General features: G+C 31.9%; 1 protein-coding gene across 1 annotated transcript in view; it reads right to left on the bottom strand.

Moving 5' to 3' along the window:
* Positions 1–4,748: 4,748 nt before the first annotated feature.
* The window catches only part of LOC126743575 (uncharacterized), a 46,859-nt gene continuing 24,579 nt past the window's right edge, over positions 4,749–27,028 (bottom strand). Inside the window, exons 12-18 of the mRNA XM_050450725.1 lie at positions 23,685–23,957; positions 18,974–19,293; positions 12,616–12,769; positions 12,147–12,329; positions 11,823–12,083; positions 6,863–7,026; positions 4,749–6,807 (exon numbers count right to left, since the gene is read on the bottom strand). Of these exons, the coding sequence (XP_050306682.1) occupies positions 4,931–6,807; positions 6,863–7,026; positions 11,823–12,083; positions 12,147–12,329; positions 12,616–12,769; positions 18,974–19,293; positions 23,685–23,957 (3,232 nt within the window). The 3' untranslated portion in view covers positions 4,749–4,930. The remainder of the gene's footprint in view (positions 6,808–6,862; positions 7,027–11,822; positions 12,084–12,146; positions 12,330–12,615; positions 12,770–18,973; positions 19,294–23,684; positions 23,958–27,028) is intronic.

Raw genomic sequence — 27,028 nt, 5'->3', positions numbered from 1 at the left:
ACTGCTCAACGCCAGGACCTGGAAGATATCTTATTCCTTAATTCTGGAGCATAATTCACTTAAGTCTCTATGTGCACCTTGATAATATACACTCAATAAAGAATAGGGACAAAAACGATAAATTTCTTCGAATGGGTATAAAATATGATTTTCAATTCATTCATAGAACAAAATTAATTAAAAAAAGAAGCACCGTTTTAAAGAGGTGTGTGTAATGTGCTTTTCAAGAAAAGTATCATAACAATAAACATTAAAAAATATTAATAAACTATATAAATCTACAACTTGCTCAAGTGTATTAACAAATCATATACCTACTAGATATATCCAATAAAAGATTTTCTACTAACACCTAAATGTCAAGCCTGTGTATGTGCAGTTTATGTTTTAAAATGTATTAAATTTATTATTATTAGCAAAATTATTATACATGGTTGTTGGAAGTTGTAGTTTATCTTAAATCGCGAGGAAATGCTCTAAAATATAATACAGGCTATCGCAGAGCTAATAAAAATATAAAGTTTTTCTTTTTTTAAAGTAAATACTGCAAATTAAAAAAAAAATCTGAATTGCTGCAAAACGTTTTTTTTTTCTTTTAAAAATTAATTAAATTAGTGTATGTGGTCGCCATTATGTTCTATGTTTTAACAGAGCATTGGAAATAAATTCAGGATGTTCTTCATTAAGTAGTTTATACTTCTTTGGATTCTTTCCCTTATATATAAATATTATTCTACCTATCTAAGAATTGTTCAAATTAGGAATCGCATGCAATTAATCTGTTTTCCAGAGAATTATCTTTACTGCACTTCTGTATTATATTTAATTTAATATAATTTGTCAGGCTATTATTATAAAGTTCTGCCCATACCAATACCATATTTCATGATTGCCTTTACACATGCTTTATAGATTATAGTGTCTTCTCATTTAGAAATTCTTTTAGCAAGTAAAATTTATGAATTAGTTTGCGAATTTTGTTGGAGACATAGTTCATATGTGTTTGCCACTTTGCAAATTGATCTATTATAACCCCAAGGTATATTGTAGATCAAGTCTCATAACTACAATTATTATCACCTCAAATAAAATTATATATAAATAACGAGGCCTGTTTGCACTGGTAAGTGAAAAATCTATGTAATTAATTCTTGTTAAATTTAGTTTATAACTTTCGAGCCAATTAATTTAACTAAATTATTTATAGTGAAATGAAAATCTTACTAAATAAGTGGAGGGAGGCTGTAGGATTTTCATTTTACCTTAACCTACGACTTCACTGCAAGTATGAACTATTCCTTCACTAAATTATTTTTGGACTTTTTACATTTTCCTAAGATTCTTCTGTAATAAAAATGGCTATATCATCAGCATAAGAAACTGTTAAACCATCACCATGTAATTTTAAAAGTGAACTTATATAATATGTTATAAATAGAATCGGTCCTAAGACCGTTCCCTGTAGAAAACAGTGTTTTATTATCTGTTTGTCACTTAATACATTGTTTAGCTTTACTATTTGATAGATAAATAGAAAAAAGCTGAAAAGCTCTTCCCCTTATTCCATATCTTTCCAGTACATTAAGAAGATTACTATGAGGTACAGCAGCGTTACTCAAAGTGTGCTCCGCGAAACCTCCGGTAGGGCTCCGCCAGCAGTCATAATAAATGAATGCATGTATTAAAGTGGACAAGTGTTATAGGTGTTACTGGTACATACAGAAAATTTAATATATTGTTAGAGTACATCAAAAAAAAAAAACACACACAAAATCAATCGGCGCCGCTGGGTTTTCTCAAAAGTACCCCATCGGCATTTTTGGAATCGGAAAGACTTTAGACGTAGTATTAATTAATTAAAATTAAATTAAAATAAGTATGGTTTGCAACTTATTATAATCCGGTATCTTTTGTAACATTTTAAGCATTATACGTGTTGATGTAAGAGTCCGGTGTTTGATTTATTGACTCTGACGAACATTTATAAAACCAGTGGCATAATTCTTATTATTTAAAAAAAAAATTAAATTGGACTGTTTCTAACAATATGTATTATTAAGTAAATGCCCGACCTATTACATCGAAATGTTACAGCGTTACTCGTACGCCACCATTCGCCCCCGGACTATAAGCAATCGAATGATCTCGGTTTGTTGCGCGGTTTTTCGTGCTCGTGCGTCGACGCATACTTCGGAGAAAATCGTCTGGCTCTCCGAAGTTTCTGAGGAATTTGAGATGATTCGATTTCGGAATTTGCTGGTATAATATATAAAGGAGGATTGTTTGGCGCGGAGAATTTATTAATCAAGCAAAATTTACTTACAGCGCGCTTAGTATTTTATGTTCGCTTGTCTTGTTGTTGTTCGTAGTGGTTGTAAAATCTTGTATTTCGTGCGTCAAGAGATACTATTTGTCATAAAATTGATCAAATCAAATTAGTGTTAAAGAAGAGTGGAGCGCTGGCTTAAAGGTCTTGCAAAAAATGTGGTTCGCTTGGATGATGCGTCAAATTCAAATCAAAGTGATATGATGGCTAAAAGTTCTAGTTTTATGGTTTCAAGTTCAAGTAGTAAAACATCTAATGACACAGTGAAGGTGAAAAAACGAAAGTATGACGAATCATACAATAATCTCGGTTTTGTTGATTCCAACGGCTCACCTCTTTGTATGTTGTGCAGCAAACTCCTTCCTAATAGTTCGATGGTACCTGCCAAGATGGCGCCGACACTTAGAAACTGTAGATCCCGACTTCAGAAACAAAAGTAACAATTATTAAGAAGCCAAAAAACTATGATATATGCGATTCAGACTGTGAATGAAAAGGCCACGGAGGCATCGTATTTGGTTAGTTACCGCATTGCCCAAGCAGGAGAAGCGCACACTATCGCTGAAAAGCTAATAAAACCATGTGTGGTAGACATAATAAAATGTATGCTTGACGAAAAATCTGTAAAGCATCTTTCTACAGTGCCGCGCTGAATTGGAGATATCGCAGCAAACATAAAACAAGAACTAGTTTCACGGCTTCAAAATAACAAATTCGTCTCGCAAATGGATGAGTCGACTGATGTTGCTGGACTGGCCATCTTGCTAGTAATTGTGCGATATCCATATAACATTCACTCGATGAAGACTTGCTTATGTGCTCATCGCCGCCTACTAACACAACCGGAGAAGAAATTTTTAACACGATTAACATATTTTTTTTAAAAAACTAACTCGATTGGAATTATTGCATTGATATTTGTACCGATGGAGCCAAGGCAATGACAAGTAGAATAGCAGGAGCAATATCACGAATAAAAATGAAAGCGCCAAATTGTAGTTCCAGCCACTGCATCCTGCATAGACAATCACTCGCAGTTAAGAAAATGCCACCAAATCTAAAATTGGTTCTTAATGCACTCATTAAAAATAATTAATTTTGTCAAGTAACGTCTACTACAATCTCGATTGTTCTCAATATTATGTGAAGATTATGGTAGCGATCATAAAACACTATTGCTCCATACTGAAGTGAGATGGTTGCCTCGGGGTAAAACTTTGGCAAGGCTTTTTGAACTAAGAACAGAATTAGAAGCTTTTCTGACAGATGTTCCTTTTAATTTAAAAGACCATTTTTCCGATAAAAGCTGGTTATTTAGACTAGCATTTTTAGCAGACATGTTTGGAAAACTTAACGAATTAAACCTGTCACTACAAGGAAAACAGACAATAGTTTTCAATGCTAACAACAAAATAACTGCCTTTGAAAGAAAATTAGATTTTTGGATTACTTGTTTTGGTAAGAGAGAAATCGAAAGCTTTTCATTGCTAAGTGAGTTCCTTAGTCACCATAGTCTTAGTGATACATAAATATTTCAAAATGAAATATTTGTTGAATTGGTGCAATATCTCAATGATCTGCAAGGGACTTTTGAATCTTATTTCCTGAAGAACAGAATACAAAACTGAAAATAAACTCATGGATTCAAAACCCTTTTTCATCTAAATTGCAGAAGTCTCTGAAAATATGTCAAATCAGATCTATGAATCATTTCTAGAAATGACATCGGATACAAGCATGGAATCATTGTTCAAAACAATTTCACTAAATGATTTTTGATGCAGGGTTCGTGATGAATATCCACAACTTGCCACAGAAGCTTTGAATGTTCTTCTGCCGTTTCCAACAACGTATTTGTGAGAAACGGGATTTTCAGCATATACAGCTACAAAAACAAAATACCGCAATAGACTGAATTCACATATAACTGCTTTTGCTTTTATTTTAGAGTTCCGTTAAAAATTAAGTTTTTTAAAAGGCTTCCGTCACGAAAAAAGTTTGAGTAACACTGAGGTACAGTATCAAATGCCTTGGCAAGGTCTAACAATGTTTAGTTCTATTAACAAACTCATGCATGAAGAATTCAAATTGATTTCTGGATAAAAGTCCTTTTATTAGCCTGTGTTTTAAATATTTTTCACAAAGCTTTGCAAAATTACTTATTAGACTGACAGGTAGATAATTATTTATGGAGGTCGGGATTACACCAGCTGCTATTGTTAAATTTACAACATGTAAAAGTGGAGTAAATGAATCCTTTTTAAAACATCGGCCTTTATATTATCGTTATCGGCTTAAGATAAATAGAATCTAATATGGGAAGATGTGTGGCACAATTGTTCTTTCCATTTTCCACCACTAGTTCCAGTACTACATTAATGTATTACTGGAAGTAGTTTTCGATGAATCGTAAATGAAACAATTTTTTGTAGGCTTAGAACATATTTAATATGCCAGTACACATTATTACTATGACATTCTAATAAAATAAAAATATGATCATAATAAAGTAAGACCACTTTAATAAAGAGTAACAAAAAAAAAGCATTTTCTGACTGTACATTATAAAGAAAAGAAAATTATACGTTCCCGATTCATCACAACTTAGTCCGTTTCCATTGCCTCCAACCCACTACTTGAGATATTTTCAAAGTCCATGCGTGCCCCTAAAGCATCTTCATTTTCAAACATTTTTTCCATGTTTGCTTCAACGGTCCCTTGGGGATCAATCGCAACATCTGATTGACACAAGTCCGTCGCTTCTGAAGAATGTAGAGCATCTTTTGTGGCTTCTGGTTCTATTGCAGCATCTTCTTTAGGAACTTCAGAGTCTTGAAAAGGATTTTCTTCTGGAGATGGTGATCTATCTTCTTCCATAGTTGCCACTGGCTCTATTGCCGTATCACTTTTCAGCACATCAGCGCCTTGAAGAGAGTTTTCATCGGCATGTGGCTTCTCATCTTCTGCTACTGTATCATCTTCAAACGTGTTATCTGCGGCTGAAGCTGGTTCTGGAGAATGTGCCCTGGAATCTTCCGACGCCTCTATTGCTACATTTTCTTTAGCAACCCCGTCATCTTGTAAAGGGTTTTCTTCAGAAGGAGACTGTGATATTTCTTCTTTAATAGTGGGTTCCGTTTCCGCTGTATCTTCTTGAGGATCTTCATCTTGAAAAATGATTTGTTCTGAAGAATGGGGCCTCTTCTCTTCGTCTTCTTGTGGGTCAATTTTAACATCTTCGGACACCAAAGAAGTTGTTTCTGGAGAATGGGGCCTGTTATTATCTGCAATTTTGTCATGATCTTCAGTAACAGGATCATCTTTATCTAGGTCTTCGGGATCTTGAACATTATCAGGTTCTGGAGAACAGGGATTACTTTTATTTTCTGGATTCGGTTCAGGTTCCTGACTAACCGACTCGGCTTCTTCCTGATCTACTTTTTCTATTACTTTATCGTCCTCATGCGCCTCTTCTGTTTGATTCACTTCTTCTGGCTCTACAGTAAGTTTAATGGGGTCTGCATCAGTAGGTTCATGTTCTACACTCGAACCAGGGCTCTCTGGGTGAGTATCGCCAGATTCTTCTTCATTTGGCCGCTCTTCTGGCATGTCCAAGTTTTCTATGGGGGGTATATCATCATTTTCCTTAGCGTTAAGTGAATCCATGTTTTCTGATTCAGGATTTACAACTGGAGATTTGTCAACCGAGGTCTCATCTTCTGAACCTTCTCTTGTTAAAACATCCTCAGTTGCTTCCTCTTCACACTTTTCTTCTGGTCCTTTTGTGGTTTCTGTTTGATTGGCAACTTTATCTTCTGCTGTCACAAGAATATTGTCGTTTTCTTTTCTAGGTTCTTCACTTTTTTCCGCGGGCGTTTCTTTAAATTCAACATCTTCATCATCAGCGGGATCCTTATCACTAGCGGCTTCAACTTCACCGGGAGTTTCTTCAGGAGTAATTCTGTCGTCACATTCTTTAGTTGCCTCTTTTTCGTTTGTCGGCCCATCTCCAGCAATTTCAATCGCTTGGCACTCTTCTGATTTAGGATTTTCCTTAGAAGTAACTTCTGTGTCTTGTTGGTTAGGGTCTGGCATGGATTCATCTTCAGAAGTTTTCATATCTGGTTTTTCTTTGTTTTCGTTCACTGTTAGGGTTTGATCAACTTCACATTTGGGATCATCTTGAGCCGTTTTATCTCCCTTTTCCGGCACTTTATTTTCAGTTTTTGCTGCATCTTCCTTATTGAGCTTTCTCCTCTTTCTGACTTCAGTATCTGAAGTGCTATCAGCCTCGTCGGTATCAACTTTCTTAATAACTTTCTTAGTGGTTTTTGATGGTTTCCGCTCAGTTTCGTCCGGTTTCCTCACCAAACCGAGAACGTCCAGCATACTGTGTGTGACAGAAGCACTTTTAGCGTCAGAAAGTGACGGATAAGCGGATTTCTTCTCGCATATGGCCAAATGTTTAGCGATTTGATTACCTATAGAATATTCGGTTAATAAACACAATTTGTAAATAAGCAAATACACTGTTACCGTCTTCGCTGCTGAATCCGCAAATGCAAAACATTTTATACGGCAACTTTTCGCAGGGGGCGTCGCCGTTGTTGATTTTATTGCACTTCGAGTTGTGGTCCTGCATCGCATTCGCACAACAGGTGGCGTATTGGCAGTTTGGATTTTGACAATTCTCGTAGGACCTAAAGAATAATATTGCGATCCTTTATTAGTTATATGCGATAAAGACTATAGACAGTAAGATTTAACAAGGCCCCTCAAGAATTCAACTTTTCAGTTTTCAGGGTCCATTATTAGTCAATTTGAAGAAAGAAGATATAATTAGACATTAAGATCCTCTCCAGTATATACAACGTGATCAACCTAATAAAATGAAACAATCTAAGCCTTGGAAAAAACGATGTTACTATTATTAAAATTTGTCTAAAAATTATTAAAACAAAGTAAATTAGAAAGGGATTCCTATTGAGGAATCGAATAGCTAAAGTGTCTGGACGAAACAGTATATTAGCGTTGATTGAATATTTGGGAAGATACGCAACCTTATGGGCTAAAGCGTGACCGCAAATATGCGTGAAAAATAGATGGCGATTCTCTCCAGTATGCGCGAAAATAATTTCGTCCGTCACTTCTCATTAGTAATCGGCCGATCATCCGAGTCGTGTGGGAGAGTTTTTGCACAGGTTCGTGTTTGCCGTATTGCAATTTGGTAGTTGTTAAAAATTTTTCTTGGATATCATAATCACAAATAGATAGATATATGTAAATGTGTTTAGTTTGTGAGACGATGGCTCCTTTAGGCAAAATTAATCAGTGTGCGTATATTAATTAAGACTTTGATTTATAACAACCTAATATGGGAATCTCAAAATCTTATTAGAAAATCTTTAAAAAAATCTAATTATAAACCTCACAGAAAATTATCTATTTTATCTACAAAAATCAATCCGAACTCTTAAAAATACAAAATTCAAAAATACTGTCTCTTCATGTCTATGAGAGCCATTTTCTCTTTTTCTTTTTTTTACTTTAAGAAAATTTTAAATCAATATATTATGTTTATGGTCTTTAGTGTTTTAAGTATTTTCAATAATTGTTTTCATGATGAAATTCATTCATGAAAAAGATAAAAATAAAGCCTAAAAAGCCTTTAAAGTTATTGAGAAACTGGTTATAGTACGAATGGTAGCTTTCCTAATTAAAAAAAATAACATATTAAATGAATGTCGAGTAATGTTTTCATTCCTGGAGAGATTATATTTGAGCTTGAAGAAGGTCACTTTGCTGCAGCGGTATTCTGCGACTTCTCTAAAGACTTTGACTGTGTCAACCATGGAATATTGCTGGGTAAGCTTTCTAGATATGGGTTTAGGGGAGTTGCTCTAGAATGGTTAAAATTTTGTTTTGTTAGACAGAAAAAAGTTTGTTTGGCCAAATGGCAGTTTGTCTGAACTTTATGTAGTAGGCAGGGTTCGTTTCTCGGTCCTATTTTATTTCTATTGTATATAAATGATCTGGCGTTTCTCCAGATAAGAGGATTCTTCACTGTTTTTGCAGATGACACCACTATCTTATGGGCAGACAATAATAAAAGCACATTAACAAAAACAATTTCTAAAGATTTATTAATGATTAAACAGTGATTTGATGCTAATTTGTTGTCTTTAAACATAAATAAGACTAAATTGTTAAGTTTTTATGTTCAGAGCAGTTCATGATTCACAAGAAAGAATTGGAAGTGAATAATTTTAACAGATTTCTTCGAATTGTTATGGATCATAAACGTAAGTTTTATGGAGATATGTCAGGAGGCAAAAACTGGCTAGACGATGTTATGCTGTTAGAGTGGTTTTAAATGAACTGATATTGATATCTGCAAAAACGGTCTATTTTTTTTTTGTCGAAAGTTGGAACTTACTTTCATACAAAAATACCTACAGTATAGAATAACATTTTGGAGTTGCATTAGTAAACGGTTTTTTGACTCGATGTTTGTTTTTAAAAAACGAGCCATTAAATATATGTGTCATAAATCTCCACAGGACATGCAGACCCCTATTTAAAGATACTTTCCTTGTGTTGCTTGTTTATTGTTGAGTCTGCTTGCCTAATATATAAAAAATATAAATTGTATCTTCAAAATAATGGCTCCTTAAAACATTATAATATCAGAAAAGAATACAATATTCCAATGCCCATCCCGAAAAGTGAACTAAGAATTCTCTTATTTACTTGAGCATAAAAAATTTTCAAAATGTCATAAAAGTCTCTAGAAGTTCTCCTCGCTTTAAAAAGTTCTTAACGAAACTTCTTAAAAGCAAGTATTTTTATAGCATTAGAATTTTTTTAAGATAGTTAGGAACAGGCCAATAGTATATAATTAGTTTTTAGTAAAGATGTAAAGGTTAGAATTTGTGATGTTACTCTAAAAAATTTTTAAGTCGTCTTGCTTTGAAATTGAAAATACATTTTGTGTTTATACTAGTATGTTGAACCCACTATTGTGTATTGTTTTTAAATTATGTGTTAGTAATATGTCGATTAATGTGCTTATTTTATATCATAGAAGTACCATGTCAACAAGTAGGTACCATGTATTTATGAATAAAGTATGTTTTGAATTTTTTGAATTTTCCCAATTTTTAGATTGCATTTATTCAATCATTGCATTTATATTGCGCAACTTTCGCCTAATTAAACCATTTACTGCTCATCCTTATTTTGGACATCCTGTATAATCGCGATGAGACCCTTCATACTGTTAAACAAAATATTTGTTTTTTTTTCTTATTAACTTTTTCTAGTTTTAAGAATTAGTAATTAAGTGTTTCCCTGTATTGCAAATTAAAGTGTGGCCTATTTTCGATATTTTATAGTGTTGTTACACCCTTATTCAAAACATTTCAACCCTTATTCAAACATTCATACATTACTTAACCACCACATTTATCTAGTTATTTATGCGAGATCACAGCGTATTTAAATATCGGAAATAACAAAATAAATAAAAGCGCTGTTATCATCATCGCCCTTGTCTTAAAAAAATAACAAAACGGCCGGGCGCCCAAAGATTCCCGCGTCGTTAAACTGCAAATGGTCAATATAGCGCCGACAAAGAAAAACAAAGTTGATGATGGCTCTTTAAAGACAGAACGTCGTATTTTAAATTTTAAAGGTGTCATCGTATAGGCGAGAAAAAGTGGTCACGATAATTTATTCATTTAATAAATACTTTTGTCATATATTTTGAAATAACGCCAGAAAAAAATAAAATGATTTTGCCAAATTTCAGTTTTTTGCAAAATTTAGGAAGTATTTAGATTTTATTATAAAAGGACACTATATTGCTCAACTTTCCTCTAATTATACCACCTCTATTGACGTCCTGTATAACCGTGATGCGGGGTCTTTAAACAAAATGTTTTTTTTTTGTTACTAGGTATCTTTTTATAGTTTTAAGTATAGTTGTAACAACTGGTAATTGAGAATTTTCCTGTGTCGCTTAAAACTTAAAATGTGGCCTATTTTCAATTTCCATTAACATCCTCACTCACAACCCCTTACTTTACAGATGTCACTACGCTGCACAATTTTTCAGATATTGAATCACATGACAAAATGGGTTACTTTTTACAAAAAATTATTGATCAAGAAGTTATATTATGATCGGTATTAAGTCTTATGAATTATTTCAATTATTCTTTATAATATTTACGTGAAACCTACTTATATCTCAAAATTTGTTCCACATATTTTTTGTATATTAGTTTTTAGTTAATTAAGTGCAACGGGCTTTTTATTTAAAAACTTGACCCTCTTGAACACAAAATGAAGGAAACAATGTTTGTTGGAATTATAACTTGTATTAAACTTTGTTGGTAATTTTGTAAAAATAGCTTTTTATATATATTTTTGTATTAATTTTTGTCTCAAAAACATATTTTGGTAAAATTTAACTTTTAAGAAATTTCAATATGCCTCCACCCTTAAGTATATCACTTATCACTTGACCACCACATAAATGACACCGTGTTGTACGTTCAAAAAAAATAATAAAAACATAATTGGCAGCATCATCCCATATCTTAAAAAAATATCACAGCCGCGTAACCGGAGATTCCAGCGTCGTTGAAAACCTGACTCAAAGAAGCCAAAAGCCAAGTCCACGCAGCTAAAATAAATCGTTCCTAGATATGACGCTTCGCGGCAGCACCACACGGTGCACGAAACTGAACGGCAATCCGATAGTCGACCGGGTACACTTTTTAACACAGGATTGCGTATCTTCCCAAATATTCAATCAACGATATTAGTGTGTTTTCCTATATACACACATATCGGGTATCAATTTAAAGTTAATAATATGAAAAATCAGAAAGACACATCAATTTTATTTGTAAGGGAAACACTTTAAATTAATATTTTTAGCCTTCTTGTTTCAACTCTCTAGGAACGATAAATGTCACCGTTATAATCTTAAATGGCAATACAATTCTCTCAGTGGTATCCTATTTTGTTACTTTTTGTCTAGAGGTTTCCGAATAATCGCGTTTCAAAGTTGCAGAAATAATAAAACTTGCCTGCATGGAGATTTTGGTAAAAAAAAATTAATAATTTGTACAAGGAGATCCATTGCAATAGATTTTGTGCAAACACTAACCTGAAAAGCAAAATCTCAATGCAGGGAAGCTTAATTGTTTTTGCAACTTTGAAACGCGATTATTCGAAATTAATGAATTATACTTAAAAACGACGAGCCACTTTACCTCCCTTATTTGAGATTCTAAGGGTACTTTTGTATGTTTTACCAAAAAAGATTAAGCGTGGAAAGTTTTCACATTGACACCATGTATAATAAAGCATACTTTGACTAATAAATGGTAAAATCTGGAGTGGTCCTTCATATAGAAACCGAAATTTGAAAAAATTTAAATTGAAATTCAAACTGAATTGAGAAAATTGGCCTTCTGTTACTTACGCAAAATGTTTATTAGTATCCATTGGCTGATTACACTCCTTACATTTGAGCCCCTTAGTGACGTTATAAAACAAGGTGCTGAAATTGATGACGTCCCCGTCGCTCGGGTACTTATCCATTTTGGATTTGGGTACCATAACGCCGTTCCTAGGAGCCGTCCAAGGCACCAAACCGGTCTTCCCCCGCTGAGAAGCGTGCATTTTCGAGTAATGCTCTTTTAGAACCTCTTTTTGAACGAACCACAGATTACATTTGCCACATCTAAGATGCAAAAAAGAAAATGTGTAAGATCGGACGCGTTGAATTGGATTTGCGGTGTATTACCTCTTGGCGTATGTTTTTTTCTGGTGTTTTTGTAAATGTTGAATGAAAAAGTGCATGTTTTGGGTCATATTTCGCGAGGACGAGAACACGGTGGTCGATTTTAGGCAGAAGGGACACTGGATGGTCGGACCGTTGTCGTGTTGCTTGTAGAAATGGTCAATGGCCTGTTTATGATTTGAACACCTAAATATTAAATAAGATTAAATTTCCGAAGCTTCAGGTGCATTTCTATGGTTAAATAAGACCCCTACTTTAAAATACAGTCTTTTATTCCAATCGGTGTAATTTTTTATAGGAAATCTGCATTTATCTTACTAATCGTCTCTTAGTTTTGAGTTCAAGGAGAAAAACCTGAATGAAACTTACCATGAAACTAACATAAAACAGACCACAATCAAATAACATTAAATCAAATATTAGATGAATATTTGAATTACTTACTATAGAAATTTGAATAAATCTTACTTACCTATATCCACAAGTTCCACACTGATAGGGCAATTCAGCGGGACAGTGCTCTTTGGACATGTGTTTGCCCAAAATAAATGGGTTCATATACTGGGTCTCGCATATTAGGCAAATAAATCCATTGTCATGTTTTGTTTCTGAAGGATGTAAAGTTGCTGAAAAAAATTAATGTACATGTTAAAGGAGGCAGGATCAACAAATCTTTTTCGAACAAGTAAAAAAATATAAGGAAAACTTACATACCAAGTATAGCTAAAGGTTTAAATGAATTTCAATCTTACCCACTGTTATATTTGTTTAAGTCTTAAAACTAATACTTTTTTAGATAAATAGAAAAAGGCTAAAGTATGCACAATTTTCAAAAAGGGAGATATATCAGATATTATTAATTATCGTCCAATTGGGGTGTTGTCAACATCTGCCAAAGGATTTAAAGCAAATATTTATAAGTATATATATATACAAAATAATATTCAAGGTTCTCAAGCTTAGGAAATCAAACATGTCATTAATAATACAACATACTTCAACAGACTTCAGCGTCATATCATATTATATTATAGTAATCTTTTTTTTTTCTCGCTTTTCCCGCGGCCAGGCTGCCCTTACTGTCGCCCCTCGCTTCTGCCTCCCTAATTGCTAATTTTTTGTTTTTTTTTTTCATAACTTAACATTATATTTCTTGTAGTCGTTTTAAATTCCCTCATAGACTAAATACTAATGATACTGCTTGCATCTGCCATGCATTGATTCCTTTTTTTTTGTTTAGTTTTTATATAGAATTATTTAGAAATATTTAGCTGTTTTGTTTGTTATGTACAGGATAGTTCACATATGCTTTCTTAATATAAGGAGCATATGAAGCGGTTTTTTTTATAATCGATGAACTTTTGTCATACTTTTTTTTCATAAAGTGTATTCTTTTTTTTTAAATTTTGACAAATAAACGATTTGTATTTGTGTATTTGTATTTGAATATATTAACATAGGTTCTAGAAAAGTCCACTGTTATTAATTTGTTATCAATAACATAAAATATAGCAATGTTTTAAATATATACTGACTTTCAGAAGGCTTTTTGATAGGGTTTCATTTGTTATTTTATTAGAGAAATTAGATAAGAACGTGGAATGCATAATAATGTAATTGAATTTTTTAAAACATATCTCCAGGGTATGTTTCTATCAGGGATTCAATTTTAAACTATAGTTGTTTTATAAATAGTAGTCAGGATAATAATTCGGCATTATTTTTATTGTACGCGGATTATTTAACAATATATTAAATTATTTTAATTAAACACAAATGATTGCTTAGTGGTCCTTAAGCAAATATTCTCTCCTCATTTTTACCTGGAAACTAAACCATATCTCATATACTTACACAATACAGAATTCTGCTCTAACCCGAGTAACACAAGTGAAAGATCTGGGAGTTATATTGGATTCAAAATTAACATTTAATATTCACGTAGCAGATATAGCAAGTAGAACATGTAAGATGTAAGGATTAATTGTATCAAAGACTTCACTTGAATAATTCTTTAAAAAAAAATCATAAAATGCATGTAAAAATCCTTTTACAAAGTAGATGCATGTGCATTAAGCCAAATTTCTCCAAAATGCATAAAATCATTATAATTTTACATGGGGTCAATATTCCTCTTTAAGAAAATCCATATATAAATCACATTAGATTGATATCCATTGACGTAATAATCATCAATCAAAATAAAAAAAAAATGCGTATAAATATTCATACAATTTGATTTACATTGGAGTCGTGTATAAAATGAATATAATGATCCCTATACAATTTGGATGTATAGTAATGTAAATTCTTAATTCGTAAATTCACTGCTTAAAACAGTTCTTATACTGGAAGTATCTTGGAATATGTAACTATAATATAGAGCCCTTTTTATGAATGCCACAAGATTACATTTGAAAGGAATCAAAGTAAAATGGCGCAATAGATATATTTTAAGGAAATAGTTATTTATGACTTCACCATCTTTAGTTTCTAACAGATATAAATTCTCTTCAAACACGTAGGAATGCATGATCTACTTGTATAAAATAATTAACGGTTTTTTAACGGCTCCGAATTTTTAGCAAAACCGTCTTTTAATACCACAGCATATAATAGGAGAAGACATCTTACCTTTCATATACCTGATGTAGCCCAAAACAACCGTTAGGGGGATCACCCCTATTTAATATGTGAAGGATTTACTAGTGTAGATAGTCATAATATTGGTTGTAAAAACCTTGGTATAATATTTTTTTCTTGCTGTACGTAATGCCATAAAAATTATTACATTAATATTAGTCGGTGTCAATTATCATTCAGCCATTTATAGAACGTTAGCAATAATATTGAACTCTTTTATTAATTATACACGTACAAAAGAGAAGAAAACAACCATCCGAACTATCATTAATTATTGTAGTATAAGCTAAAACAGTGATGATAAGAAACTAGATGTACCATAACAATTTAGATATTTTATTTATGTTTGTATGTGATGTCTTTTATTTTTTGTTGAATTTTCCATATTCCGTTAAATTTTGTGTTGGCCTGAAATCTTGAAAGTAAAAAACAAATATTACGACTTTATTTGGTATCAAATGCACATTACATTGCATTTGCTCAAAAAGATGAAGATTAGCTAAAGCTACTTTATATCTTAACCTCAATAATAATTACAAATGTTCTGTCGAACAAGTAGTAATATAAGAATTAACCAAAGAATAAATTGAAAGAGAAGAAAACCTAATTAAATACATTAAAATTGTAAATTCGCAGAACAAAAAAACTAATTGTGCATTTGTTCCTGCAAGAACAAAGTTTCATAATTATTTTTAAACTTAAACATTGATCGAAATGAAAAATTAGGTCTAAGTGGATTATAAATCGTTACGTGATTGTAAGTTTAAGTATGTAAAAGATCTGTGTTATGTTGTGGCATAGTGAGAGTTAGTTTCTCTAATAAATATTTGCTCCTTGATTTTTATGTCTTGAGCCGATATATAAATATAAGAAAATGAAACTTCCAAAGGAATGACATTTTTAACCACTGCAATCGATAGATATATATATGAATCCTATAGAAGCAAAACCCGACAAATCCACTTTTGGTCAAAAACAAGGAACGAGGTTATTGTTTTGAACTGTTTACATAATAAAGATCTGCAGATTTAAATAGGTTTGTGGTTTCAAAAACCGTCAAAATACGTTGAAATTTAAAGTAGAATATTGGCTATAGTTTCAAAATCCGCCAAATCCTAATGTCAAATCCAACGCGTCGTAACAAAAACCGACAAATCCATTTCGACCAATCACGGCGCTCCCGTCGTCCACATAACAATAATAATTTTACGCGCGAATTTTTTACGATGTTTGTTAGTATAACGTCGTTCGCGGACTCGAACAGTAGTATTTTGTACTTTTATTTAATTATTGCCAATTTTTTTATTAAATAATAAGTTTTAAGTGCCTAAAACTCTATGAAATGGAATTGACAGAGTCAATAAAACCTACGACGCCTCTCTTAGCAAGGAAAAGGGTGGCTAAACCAGAAACTTGGAAGAGAAAACGAGAGCAAAATGAAAGGTAATTTTTTTTTTTAAACTTATTGACAGTGTTTTGCATAATATTCAATATTCTAGATACAAGAATAAAAGTTTGCCGGAGTATCCAAAATGTAAACACGCGACAAAATCGTATCGTTGCAGTTCATTGTCAATGTATGACGTTTCAACTTTTTATCTTCACAAAACTAAAATTGAGCAAGACAACCTAATTTTAAAGCACTGCCTGATTAGAGATATTAAACGCAAAAGGACCCAAAATGAAAAGGGCGCGTCTAAAAGAAGTTTTTCAGTTGTTTATAATATTCCCAAGGCCAATACTTTAAAACTGATTCCAGTTTGCAGGAATGCATTTACTAAAATTTTGGCAGTTGGTAAAGATGGGATTAATGGGGTTTTAAAGAGGTTTAAAGAATCCGGCTAAATGGCGTCTAAAACAAGGGGTGGCGACAGAATTTCTGGAAAATATAGTGCGAAAAAAGAGTCAGTAATGAAATTCATTGAAAGTTTTAAGGTAATCGAGTCTCATTATTGTCGAAACAGAACTAACCGCAAATATTTACCCTTAACACTTAGTATTTCAAAGATGTGGAGACTATACTGTCAAAAAATTAACGAAATACCAACCCTCCTTGTTAAAAAAAAGTTATTTTGGAATGATATTTAATACCAATTACAACATTGGCTTTGGTTCGCCCCACACTGATGTAAGTTCTGTGTGTCTCCAATTAACAGAAAAAATAAAAAATGAGAAAGACGAAAATAAAAAAAATTAAACTAATGACGGAAAGACATGTACATAAATTACGCGCCAAGGCTTTCTTTGACCATTTAAAAGAAGAAAAACCTGAACTAATTACAATATCATCTGATTGCCAGAAGAATCAGGTCCTACCAAAGATTCCTGAGCAGTTTATTATAGCCGCTAGCTTTATATTTACAATTTTACCATTGTTACTGGCAGTGACACTGACCCCTCACTAAAAATAATGTGTCAATTTACGCTTGGACTGAAGACGAATACCATAAGGGATCAAATGAAATAGCAAGTGCTGTATTTTACGAATTTTGTCAACTAGACCTTCGGAATAAAAATAAAGTAAGACTTGTTGCTGACGGATGTGCAGGTCAGATTAAAAACTCTTCTTTAATTACAATGTGTACCATGTGGCGTCAGAAGGCTCCTCAGTCAGTCTCAAAATTAGAAATTATCTTTCTAGTTGTTGGCCATTCTTTTCTCCCTGCAGATCGTGTGTTGCAGACGCTCGAATTAAAAAAAATATAAAAAAAGAAGAAGTCTTAGTCTCCGTAGAACAGTACCTAAATATTTTTGCTGATCACGGTAAAGTTTATCGATTTGGATCTAACTTAGAAGTGCACAATTGGAAGGAAGCTTGTAAGGAAACAGTAAAACCTCCTGGACAATGGCACTTCTCATTTAAATGCATGCAAGAGGTACATATTGAATCGCACTGGTTCTGAACAGGTTACGATTCGAGTAGAGCAGTCCTATAAATCAGATCTGGGTGTTTTCAAACCAGTCTTAAAAAAGGGCAAGCCACCAACCAACATAAAACCAGTATTAGTTCAAAAGGGTATACAGACAAATCCTAAAAAGCTAAAGGATGTCCAAATACTTCTCATCAAACATTATGGAGATAAATGGAAAGAACTGAATGTGAATTGGAAAATCCGGAGAACATAGAAATTCCAGAAAATGAAGAGAATTTGTGTGAAAACATGCCTTATTTAAGTGATTTGTTAGTTTAAACTATTTTTTAAATAATGTCGGTATAAGTATCTATGTTTGTTAAATTTTTCCGTAATAAAATACGTATTAAAAAAACGAAAGTTTTTTTTTAAAAAATACGACAAATCCACTATGATCAGTTTCAAAATCCGACAAATGGGTTTGTTAGATACAAAACCCGATAAAAAATAATTAATTTCAAATGACTTTACACTAAGATGTTTTTCCAGGTTGAATTGTTCAAAAATTAGATGCTTGATGACTTACTCTATGTATATAGAAAAACTGTATATAGAATATGTATATAGAAAAAGATATTGAGCTTTTAACTTCCCCTTATCGTTTTTTCTCATTTTTCAAAATTTTCTAAAAGTGGATTTGTCGGATTTTGCTTTTATAGGATTCAACACGTATTTTGTACATGTTGCAGTCTTTGCTGGGTTATTTTATCAACACAAATTAATTAATAACACAATTAACAATATTAGAACCCCAAGTTTTAGTAATGAATTCATTAATCAATCAATAAATAAAATTGGCTGTTCTACATTTGGATCGAAGTAATAAATGTACCGAATATCATCTGCGGACTGGTACACCTCAGAGCCCTTTATGACTAAAGGAAGATCTGAATTATATAACAAAAAGAAAAGAGGTCCCAGAATCGATCCTTGAGAAACTCCGGAAACTATGTGTTTGTTTCGAATCCGCGTAATTGTTATTGACACTTACTTGTTGAGTACGATTCCAGGGAAAGAAAATTTAACGTAGCTGAGCTAACTCTGTTAATTAATTTAAATGAAAACTAAAAGAACTAAAACACTGAAATTATCTGTAAGGTTTCGTTTTCCGTTTATGTTATTTTGTACTGTTTTATTTTTGGTATAATTTTGTTCATTTCTATTTCATTGATTATTTATTATATTTTTTAAAATTGCCACCTATTAACATGTATATTTTATTCTTATAAATTGACTATGCGGTTGAAATAAATAAATAAATAAATTCCCACTCACCAATATGAGCCAAAAGATCACCCTGAGTGGGCAAACTGGTCAAACAATAACGGCACATTTCACCGTCTTTCACCAAACTATGGGCATGTTTAAACAGATGGTTCATCAGCACGATATTATTGGTAAACACCTCCTTACAAACCGGACACTTGATGCTCAATTTCACGTTCATTTTCGGCGGGTAATTGTCTATGGTACCGTAGTAATAGTTCTCGAGCGGTACCATTAACGTCGGTACATCGGGCGAGTTCGATTTCGGCGGTCTACATATTTCTGCCGATACTGCGCTGGCTGCTTTCGGAAGAGGTTCGGTATCCTTCCTAGAATAGAAGTCGGTACATGTTATTCAAAAATAAACATACAGATAACTTTGTAAGTATACGAGTTGCTTGTAAGTGAAAAAATATAAATATAAATTTCAACTTTAACTTAGAGTAAAAAAGAACAAAAAAAGGTTTAATAAAATTTGCATACATTATCCTGACCCACCCAACTTTGGGAAAACATTCTTTTTTTTTTTTCTACCCATTTTAAACTGTGGAAGACACAAAGACAAGGCTTGTAGATACAAAAAACAAAAATTGTTACCAGTACAAAGGTTTGAAATGAACTATACGCGCGTTTATTTTCGTCGTTTCTAAGTAGATGGCCAACTGTGTTATCTATACCATAATAAAACAATTTATTTTTTAAATTTTACTTCAGTCCAAAAAAATATCTGTATATTAATATTTAATACCAATTATAAAATTAAAATACTGGAACGCAGCCAGTGCAAGATTCCGCAAATTTCGCTAATGCGGAATCGAAGACGTAGTTGTCGCGCCAGGCCCCGTATCGATGCACGTTACATCGAATAATTACAGCAAATGTCCTTGAAACAATGTGGTAAAGCTACGGCAAATAAAATAATTTTGGGCCAGGCTCCAAACCAATAGAATCTTTTCTAGCAAAACGTGCGTGATATTGTTTGTTTTGATTATTCATCGAGCGTTCGCGGTTCCGTAGAGATTTTTTATTTTATTTGGCTGGCGTTTTCGGCTTTGTTGGTGTTTTTTATTTTTTTTATTAAATATTAAGAACAATGAATAATATTAGTTTTTTAAAAGCAAATCCATTTCCAAATTAGATCAAGGTTTGGCCCTACCTCCCTGAACTGTCACGAGCCGCCACTGGTGGAATGTCTATAAATAAATTATATATTGCTGTTGTGATGAACAATCAAAATTTTACTTAAGTTGGTTTTAATTTATTTTAAAGAACTGAAACATTGAATAAAGTATTTTTTTAAAATCGTTTCTAATTAGTTGGCCACCACTGTATAATAAATTTTATTTTTAATACTGGAATTGTTTATAAAACATTTCAAATATTTATAATCACACTAATTTTTAACTCAGGAGATAAAGACCCAATAAGCAATTACAGACCCATTAGTACAATTTCAAATTTTGCAAAAGTATTTGAAAAATTTTTAAAAGAGAGACCTGACTAACTGACTCTTTAGATGAAAATAAACTTTATCTGAAAACCAGTCCGGACTCTCTTCAGGATTGAGTACTAGCGAAGAAATGAATTGGACTCCATGCATGTTGGAAGTGTTTAGGAACTATATAATAGACACAGACCATGTATAAAATAGATGATACCTCAAGTGACTCTTCTTGTATACAAATTGGAATTCCACAATTAAATTCAAATTTAGGAGTAAATTGAAAGATCATTTTATGTCGATGACACGTAGCGGTTATATTTGACTGAAACTCATGGAAAGACAAGACAATGCACAGAAAGTGGAATCAAGACAAATAAAAAATGGCTTGATTCACATAAATTGACCTTAAATGTGCAGAAGAATAACTATAATGCTATATTGAAAGACTGTAACTACTCGACCGCTTAGAAATATTTTAAACAAAAATATAATAATAATAATAATATTAATAATAATAATAATAATAATAATAATAATAATAACGTTTATTATTTACCATGGAAATTACATAGAATATAAACTTACAGGTGTATTCAGGTTCTGTTCTACCTACATAACTACAACATAAAAAACTTTTTAAACTAAACTACTTTTTAAATAAAACTAACGAATTAAACTAACAACTAATAAATTAAACTAACTACTAGATATAATGTACATACATTACATCTAGGTAGTTGATGATTTGGTACAGATTACAACAATACAACAATTAAATACGGAAGAATATATCTAATACTAGCCATTCAATTACAATTTATAAACAAGAAAAATTAAAAATAAATTTTCTAGCTCTAATATGCATGTCACTGATTATACAATAAGATTTGCCTTACTTTTGTTTTGAATCTATAAATGGAATTCGAAATATTAGTTATATCGGGTGGTAGCGCATTAATGATATGAGAAATATTATAAGAGAATGATTTTTTGAAAAATTGATTTTTGTGTTTAGGAATAGTTAAAGATTTACTTCTTAAATTTAAGTGATGAATGTCCGTCCGAAATGTAATTTTGTTGTATAGGTAGGGAGGACTGCGGTATTTAATAATTTTATAAAATAGCACACTGGAATGTAGCTTACGTCTATTAAACATATTAAGCCACTTAAGATCATTAAGCTTATGTGATACATGAGCTCGCCTATTAATGCCATAAATAAAACGAATACAAGAGTTTTGCATTTTTTGAACTCTATAGGAGTCTTGACCATCTAGACAAGGTCCATAAACCACATCACAATGATTAAAATTTGACAACACAAGAGAGTCGCATAGCTCACGTTTAATATTCAGATCTAAGTAATGTCGATGAGGGTACATGGTTTTTAGAGCACAATACGACTTTTTAAGATTATTTGATATGTGTCCACTAAACTTTAGCTGTGAATCGAGTGTTAAACCCAAGCTCTTGGAACTCTCAACTACTTGAAGTTTTTGATGTCCAACAAACAAAGAAAATTCTTCACAAATAGTCCTTATTTGAACGTTACTTCCAAAGAGAATAACTACACATTTTTTTAGGGTTTAATTTTAACATATGCTTACTAGAGACTTTAACAAGTACATCAAGATCAGCATTTATATGGTTCAAAGCAGTTAAATAATCAGAAGGTGCAAAGGAGTGATACAACTGCGTATCATCTGCATAGAAGTGATACTTACAGTATTCAAGATATTGAGGAAAGCATGTTGTATAAATACTAAATAGTAGTGGCCCCAATATACTACCTTGAGGCACCCCATTAAGAACTGAAAGACGACTTAAAAAGATTGCATCAATTTTTACCATTTGAGACCTATTACTTAGAAATGACTTTATTAAAGCTATAGCATGATTTGAGAATCCTATGTAGTGCAGTAAGGCTACCAATATTTGATGATTTAAAAAATCGAAGGCTTTAGTAAAATCTAGCAATACCAGAGCTCTTACTGGATTGTTCAATCCTTTGCAATTTTTTACTAACTTCCAATTTTTCCACTTCCAGTTCCAAGATCCTATCTTCCAAAGATTCTATTTTTTCTTTAAAATTCTTTAAATCATCCTTTATAGTCTGCACATCTATCTTAATAGCATTACTTTGCAGCTTCACCTCTTGGAATAGTTGAAAGATCTGTTCATTAGTTATGGGAGACATTTTGCTTTAAAAGTACTGGCCGATTTGCTTGTATAGTAGGTCTCACTGACCGGTTCCTTAAGATAACAATGACTTGGAACTTTTTACAAATTAGAGGTGATAGTTTATATTGTTTTGATTTTTTAAACCTCTTATTTATAAATGAAAACATTTATTAAACTTACAGATTTTTATAGAGTTGGTTGTCTGGTATGTAACGAATTAATATCACTAACTTTTATGTTTTAATTTTTATTAGAACTTAACAAATTTATTACTTAAGGAGGAGCAAAGAAAATTAAGTTTGTTTTATTGTTAGACCTACTATGTATATGTTAATAGCATTGTCCCAAAGTTTGACAAACAAAACTCTTGTAAATCTGCGAACTTTAGTTGTATAGCTTTAAACTATATAATTTATTATCTAAAAAAATCTTAAAACTAAAAATTTTGTCAATTCAGTTAAGCATTTCAAATAGATAATTATAAGCAGTTTAGTTCAGTTTTAGTAGCAGTTCTTTCATTTGTTTGTCTTTGTATCTTTTTTTTAATCGAATATGTATGACTGTATGTCTATTGTTTTCGTTTTATAATTGTATTTAAATAAAAACTGTTACAATATCAATAATGGATAAATATAAATCTGGTACAGATTTTACACCCTTCGTCCTCTCATACGGATGCAAGGCATCTAAGGAAATATTTTTGTAATTATTAAGCAACAATTATATGTAATAAATATTAAATATTATACATTTTAAATATGTAGCTGAATAAGTAAATGAAAATTTGTTGTTTAGGACATGCGTTAAGCTTTCTTGCATTCCTTCAACTTTCATCCTAACTAATTGACCTAAAACCACTCAATAGGTTGAAAATCATACATAAATGCATCGACAATTCATGACCTTCAAGGTCCCGTAACTTTAAATTTAAGGCCTCTCGAGACCTGGTGCAGATTTTTAACCACTTTTCTTCGGGTCTTCTTAGTGAAACTACTGTAATACTTTTAACAAATTTTGTAAATGTTTATATCTAGAAATGTCAAGAGCTACTTTTGGAAAACAAAACGCTTCAATAAAATTATTATCAACTTTTACCTTTTCCTTTTTTTGACGATCTCGGCAGTTTTCACCGGTACCTGGGGAGTGGGGGGCGGCGGGACACACGACGACGTGACGGTGACCGAGGGGACGTTCCATTGTTTAAATGGATTTTGGGCCACCCTACTCAACTTTACAATGAGGCTTTGGTTGCATTCGAATTTCGTTTGTTCCGCAACGTGGGCCACTAAATTGTCGAAAGCTTGCAGGGAGGTGTTACCGAACCATTCGCGCCATACCAGCTCGTCCAGAAATTGTTGAATTATTTGTCTAAATGAGATTAATAATGAGAATATCGTGTTGATGATATTACTGTAATAAATTAAATGTTAAATACTATTATTTATTACATATATATTATACATAGATATTCTCTTTTGATCAGCTGCCAAACTCATTGGTGACACTTGGAAGGTTAACATTTAATAAGAATAATGTTTTTTTTTGTGTTAGTTGGTACTTCTGTGTGAAAATCCCCACTGATATTAGAAAAAGTATTTATAGATGATACACTCTACCGCTCAAAAGTATTTGCCCACCATGTATTTTTTTAAATATTTTAAATTAGATACAAAAATCTTATCTTTATACCTATATTGAGATTGTATCTTTTTTGTAAATTGCATACATATATGCTTAAACAGCATACCTATCAACTATCGTCTGTTAAACAACACTGAGTATTTAAAACTAGTCTTGCAAATAACAAACAATGTAGTGAAAATATGCTAATCTGTTTACAGCTCGTTTTCGATGAAATTTGAAACATTTAAAGGTGTTTAGTCTTCAAGAATTGATTGGTAAATAATTTCGCTTGCTTATTGACGATTGTCACCGTTTCTTTGCTGGTTTTTCAACATTCTTTAAAATGTCTAAAACAAAAAAGTTATCGGTTGAAACAAAATGTATTATCATTGGACTTTGGCACAAGATACTTCAGGAAACTTTGGACAAATTAATTAGAAGACTACCGAAACTCTGTGAGTATTAAAAATCGAGGCGGACATGTAGATGAATCCAAAATTTGATTTTCTTAAATTTAATTAATTGAAAAATTTATTGTTTATATTCATTTTGTTATAAACAAACCGTTTCATAAGAATAACTGATGGGTTTATTATTTTTAGTTATAACTTTAAAACAGTCATATGTGGGCAAATACTTTTGAGCGGTAATGTACATACGAGTACCTTAGGACAAATATACAATTAAATAGCTATGAACTCTTTATAGCTGATATAAATATAGGCTTCCTGGATGTAGAAGAAGATAATTATGGTGCCCACTATGTTGGTTGTATAGGTGAATTGGGATTTCAATCTCGTATAAATGCTATTATTATATATTTAGAACATTTTAATGTTGATTCATTCATACTAGACACGTATGTCACTAATTCCTTATCCTGTGATGATTAATGTTACAAAATCAACATTTGGTAAGTGGTTAATAATTAAATCATAGTTACAAATGAATGACCAAGAAATTGCTGTGAATTTTTTAATAACTTACAGTATTGGCCATAATTATCGCAAGATCTTAACTTTAGCCATCATACTAAAATGATAATATATGAAAAATATCTGACTATGTTTGTTTATTGTTACTGAATAATTTTATGACTTACGTTAATGAACTACACCCCAAAATAGAGTCCACGTTAGAGAAAGACAATCAGAAGAAACTACCCTTCCTAGACTTATTACGCATTACGGAAAATGGAAACATTTCTTTTCAAATTTAAAGAAAACCTTCATGCGCAGCTAATATAATACAATTCTCGGAAAATTCACCATATTTTGCTGCTTTCAATAGACTTTTCAAAATTTCACTTGCAAAAACAGCAAAGAACTAGACACATTATATGGCGATTATAAATGGCTTCGCAATTAATTAAACAATAAATAAATTCTTTTTTAAATTTTACAACATAGAACATAATGAACCAGATACACACAATTTAAAATTCTCTTGTCTAAGTTATTTTGGTAGACTATCCCTACAATTGGCTAACATTTTTCCATTTCTTTTATAACATCCGACACTCTTTATATTCATTTGATTAACTAAGGACAAGAAAGATAACTTAACTAAATCGGGAGTTTAATCGTAATTTGAATTAATTTAATAATAGAGGTTTTTATAGGCCAATTTGTGCGTTAAATTCACGCTAAGGCATTGGAACACGTAAGCCTGTATAACAAACATATCACGGAAATCAACTTTTGCTAACCATCTACTATCTGTATGGCATTCTAGTACCATACATGAAAATGTGACAGTATGACATGAATGTTTTAAAGGTAAAAAGTTGGACCTTCTAGAAAAATTAAAAATAACGAAAGTCAAGAAAAGTCCAGTGCTCAACTGTGTGAACGACATTTTAAATTTTGAGCCACATTTGATTTTCTTATAATTTCACCTTGCCTTCAGATTCTACTTAAATAATACAAGTGCACTACACTTAAATCAACTACCGTTATTAATGTGAATAAAATTAAATTAAATTTACAAATAATACTTTTTTTTGTATTTTTCTGATGCTTCCAAAACACATAATAAAAGACTTCAAATTGACTTTGATAAACTGTTTTCAAAATAAGAAAGGAAATACATTTTTTTTTTAAATATATTAAAACATAAAGAATTCTAATATAATTCAATGATAAAAATACTTGTATAAAATATAATCCCGCTATTCAAAGAACAAGTAGCATTTGACTGTAGTGTAATTATAAACAAAGCAAAATAATCTAAAATTTTACCAAAGAAACCAATTTCAAAGTGACATAAACTAAAGGAAAATATATTTTTAACACTAATTTTATTTTTTCCTTTAAACCTCATTTTGTTTTATTTATAATCTTCATATGGTAACTAGTCTTCGTCCTATTTTATTAACTTTTAATTTTTACCCTGGACTTGTAACACATAGTGTTGTTTCTACTTTTCTTTTTATTAGTGAATACACAAGGTATGAAATTAGTTATAAGTTTGTAATTTTAGTGTGAATTAGGTATAATTAATAATAAGTAGAGTAAAAACCATCCTAGTTTGTTACATCTACGTCACACGCAACAAAGAGAAAATATAGCGCGATGTTTGTTTAGTTGTGCTAAGCTGGATGCGAAATAGCTCCACAGGCGTGCACTGCTGTTTTGTATTAATATTGTCACGCAAATGAATGTCGAATGGAGCTGACAACGCCGAGGCTCAAATATCATAATATTCAACGCTCTCCGCAGAACTGCGTGATAAATCGTTCGGTCAACATCCATAAGGATATTGCTTCCGTTATTTTAAGCGTTGCCAGTTGTTTTGTTCACGAAAGATCGCCGGAG

The sequence above is a fragment of the Anthonomus grandis genome, chromosome 13, assembly GCF_022605725.1.
Source record: "Anthonomus grandis grandis chromosome 13, icAntGran1.3, whole genome shotgun sequence".
Classification (NCBI taxonomy): Eukaryota; Metazoa; Arthropoda; class Insecta; order Coleoptera; family Curculionidae; genus Anthonomus; species Anthonomus grandis.
Note: the sequence above shows the minus strand (reverse complement) of the source record. Positions and strands in the feature narration are given on the sequence as shown.